This window comes from Siphateles boraxobius, unplaced genomic scaffold (genome assembly GCF_051911475.1).
Source record: "Siphateles boraxobius isolate OS27281-9 unplaced genomic scaffold, OSU_SipBor_1 5, whole genome shotgun sequence".
NCBI classification, from domain to species: domain Eukaryota; kingdom Metazoa; phylum Chordata; class Actinopteri; order Cypriniformes; family Leuciscidae; genus Siphateles; species Siphateles boraxobius.
The window spans coordinates 2,290,475-2,294,593 of NW_027509141.1; the positions used below are offsets into that span (position 1 = coordinate 2,290,475).

At 32.5% G+C, this 4,119-nt stretch overlaps 1 protein-coding gene across 1 annotated transcript; it reads left to right on the forward strand.

The window, feature by feature from the left end:
* Window positions 1–256: 256 nt before the first annotated feature.
* LOC143711997 (uncharacterized) lies at window positions 257–2,983 on the forward strand. Its single transcript, XM_077204231.1, has 7 exons — window positions 257–326; window positions 596–695; window positions 786–866; window positions 990–1,049; window positions 1,654–1,714; window positions 1,810–1,916; window positions 2,012–2,983. The coding sequence occupies exons 1-7, from the start codon at window positions 297–299 to the stop codon at window positions 2,047–2,049; spliced, it is 477 nt and encodes a 158-aa protein (XP_077060346.1). The 5' UTR covers window positions 257–296; the 3' UTR covers window positions 2,050–2,983.
* Window positions 2,984–4,119: the final 1,136 nt, after the last annotated feature.

Below are 4,119 nucleotides of genomic sequence, written 5' to 3' on the forward strand. Positions count from 1 at the left end.
GAAGGTCCAACTCGGTACAAGCAAGGTGGACCTCATAAAGTGATGCCAGTGAGTGTATGTATATAAGATACATATGAGATGGCACACCTTCTCACATACCTTTCCGTTAAGCACAGCTAATCTCTGACATGGATTACCTTCGTATAAAACACTGATAATAAAAGTGGTTTAAAGTATCTCCTAGAGGCCACACCTTCAATGCGTCATTGTTTCTGGCTGTTAAAAGCAGAGAGTCGAATAAAAAGGATTTACAGAAGACGCTGGTAAGAAACACTTGTTTCAGCCTACAACCTACAATGAAGCAAACAGACAGCAAACACTTTTTGGTAAGTGTTAGAACGGTTTAGTGTGAACTAAACTTTAACTACTGTGAACTATATGATAAAGTAACCATTGCCAAGCATGTAAAATAAAATCTTTTCACTGAATGACTAAAAGGGATTTTGTTCATGTTTTCTGGATTTTGTTCATGTTTTCTACATTTTGCAAAAATAGTTTTTGCTTTCCATTTTCTTGTCTTGAACTGAGACATCCCCTGATTCAGACATATGTAATTTGAGAGTTATATATTGAAACCATACTCTCATAACTCCAGGCAATATTTGTGGGGGCGCTCAGTACTCTGTGTGTCGAAACATGCCCAGAGAACCATTTCCCACTTCAAGATTTGCAGTGCTGCCTTTACTGCCCAGAAGGTGAGCTCCACTGACTAAATAATAATACATCTGAATATATTGCAGTGACCACTGTTAATCACTAAATAATCATTCAATGCAAATCCACAGGTTGGTATGTTGCCAAGAACTGCTCCAATGGACCAGGAGACCACTTTGGTACAAATTGTAATAAATGCAGTAGATGTGAAGGTATGTAAAAACTGTTTCACCCCATGTTAACATGACTGAGTTTATAGACTAGATGCCTTTGCAGACCAGGGCTGTTCATTTCAGTACTGCTCTGAAAATACAATCCTTTTTCTCAACCTACAGAAATTGGACAGATAACCGTTTTCAACTGCACACAGTTCGCAGACACACAGTGTGCCATGGGTGAGAATAATACTTAATTTCTTAAATTGTTCATATATTACTTCAGCTTCATTCATTTATTAATATCTCTTGAAAGTTTCTTTATTACAATTTGGTATGCAAATTAACGAAGCACGTAAAGGGGCATGGTGGAGGAAAAATTATGAGATGGGAGGAAAAAAATATATTTGAAAACTTTTGTGTTCATTTGTTTCCCAATAAACTCTGCATTTGGTCGGAAAAGCACTGAAATATATATTTTCCTTCCACCTGAATCATAACATTTCCATTATTAGTTTTATGCAAAACTCTTAAATGAAATTCAATTTTAGGAAAAGAAAAAATCCTTCGGGGGAACAAAAGTATTGATATAATATGTAGAGTAAACCCATGTGTATGCTGCTTTGTTCTAACTGCTGCCTAAATATTGTATCATTTCATTCCGCCATTATATTTCATTTATTGTGGTTTGTATAATTTTTCTCAGAAAATATTCCTGCCTTTGAATCTGACATGAGTTTTTTTCCCTTTTCATATACTTTCCCTTTTACCTGCATTTTATTTTTGTCATTTATATTCTTTCATTCATTTATATCCCTTTTCTTTATCTTCTTTCCTATTGCAGACACCCCTGTTACTACACATCCAACACTTTCCCCCCTAAGGCAACTGCCACAGATAACTTTGTGGGTTTATCTTCTTTTTTTAACCTCTTTGCTTTGTGAAAACTGAACTTATTGTAAAAGTTTCATTTATAATAAAATATTGAACCAATCCTCAGGTATGGTTGCTCATATGTGGTAGTTGCTGTCTTCATGCTGGCTGTGATCGTGGCAATCTGCTTTATCAGAATCAGTAAATCTGGTGAATCTGACCAAAGCTCTGCAGGTAAACAACCAATCTGCTCTTCATCTTTTGCCATTCTGTACTGAAACAAACACTAATGAAATCTTGAACGAATGTGTGTTGATTGTGTTTTTCAGGAGAACCATTCAATATAAAAGACACAGAGACAGTCTAAAGAAAATCTGAACTCAGGAACAGCCCGACATCATGTGAAATATCATAAGTATTTAATGAAATTAGAAATACTGCAATATTGTTGGTCATAAGGTGCAGGCTAGTTCATTTATTTTTATTTTTTGGAAGTCTTATTTTTTTAAGAGTCAGTAAACATACCTCTCCTGTGACAGGAGATCATTCTGTGATTAGAGTTTACTCTATAGAGCCACTGAGAGCTGCAGTTCAGAAGATGCTGTGAATGTGTACTGTAGGTTTGTGCACATCTGTTTATTTAGAAATGTATCTATAGTCAGATATATCTACTTTATTTTATCATGATGCCATGTGTATCATTTTTAATTTATTAAAAAAAAGGCTTTTTTTAAAAAGGATTCCTCTTTTTGTATCAGATATTTGTACTTTGACAGAATTTTATTTGTTAATAAATATATTACTGTTTATTCCTCAGTGGGAAAATCTGCCACACTTTGTATTAGGCATATCATGTGCTTACAGTAATAATAATAATTGTTTATATTGTGTTGATGTTGTATTGCAAAACACTTGTGCTGCTATTGAGGTGTGATACGGGTGGGTTAGGACAGGTTTGGGTTGGTTTTAAATGTGGGTTCAGGAGTAAAAAGGTTCAAAGATGTCATTATAGATGGAACTACAAATTACATGCAGGTATTTTTAAGTAAAGTGTTTTTATTTTTTTTGTAAAATGTAAAAACATGGATGTAAACAATAAGTGCATTGTATCAAATTATTTATTTAAATGTTATTACATGGTAGTTAAAGATACTTGTACAATTGCAATCTGTTTTTATGAAAATGAATTATTAATTAATAATCAATATAGCAATGTAACAATGCAAAAGGAACTGAACTTTTTGTTATGAATTATGAAGCATAGACTGCCATGACAAATATAAAGTTAACTTTCTTTTTTACTATGTGTTCATTTGTCTTTATTTGTGTTGTGGAGGGTAAAATACTGTAGTTAAAGACTGTAGTAAACTGTGCTGTAGGGTCCTTAAATGCACATTGCAGTTTGGTTTATGAAGGACTCAGATGCGAGTGGTTTATTGCAGTGGTTTTCAGTCCTGGTTCTGGGGACTCGCACTGAACGTTTTGTATGTGTCTCTAATAAGTTATAAGCGTAGTTCAGTTATATCTCTGCTAATGAGTTAATGATTTGAATCCGGTGTGTTAAATAAGGACGACATACGAAATGACCCAGAGCGGTGGGTCCTAGTGTTGTCACGGTACCACCAATTTTGGTACCAAAGCTCAATTTAGATTAAATTGACATATATTAAAAAGTATATCACCGTTACAGAGATGGAAACTTTACACCTGTTTTAAAAACAGTTTACAATACGATTAGATAAAATGACCTAACAATAAACATAAAATGTATAATATACTGTAGCAATTATGCTCCTTGGGGTTAATTTAAAAATGTACTAACACATTTTTAAAATCAAAAGTTTTATCTGTTAACATTATTTAATGCACAACCAGGCTTGTGCACAATTCAGAATTGAATTGAGAATGACTCCTAAATTCTAATTCAATTCTTGAATTGAATTTGAATTGATGTCAAAAACAGGATCTAGAATTACAATTCGAATTTGAATTATAGGAAGCAGAACTGCAATTCAAAACAAATTCTAAGAAATTCAAATAGATATTTTAAGTGAAGTGTTTAACAATGAAGCTTTACAGTATATGTCAGATATGATTGCATTACATATTCTATAAATGATATTAGTTTGAACTACTTGTACAGATTACATAAACAGGAAATATTTTCCCCCAGCAATGAATGTTAAAAGCTCTAGTCACAGAACAAATAATTAAGTTTGATTTATTGTAATTGTAATTTTGTGGAACATGATAGAACATGACTCAGAACATGATAGAACATGACTCCCAGAATTAATTTAGTAAATCTTTAGAAGAAAAAAAAACAATTTTAGGTGGACATTTGTTTTTTATATATATATATATATATATATATATATATATATATATATATATATATATATATATATATATATTAGAACAAAATGTATGCAGGGTT

Coding starts and splice junctions, on each gene's coding strand:
- LOC143711997 (XM_077204231.1), top strand. CDS start 297: ATGAAGCAAACAGACAGCAAACACTTTTTG. Junction 696..785: donor CTGCCTTTACTGCCCAGAAG/GTGAGCTCCACT, acceptor GCAAATCCACAG/GTTGGTATGTTGCCAAGAAC. Junction 1,050..1,653: donor AGACACACAGTGTGCCATGG/GTGAGAATAATA, acceptor TTCCTATTGCAG/ACACCCCTGTTACTACACAT.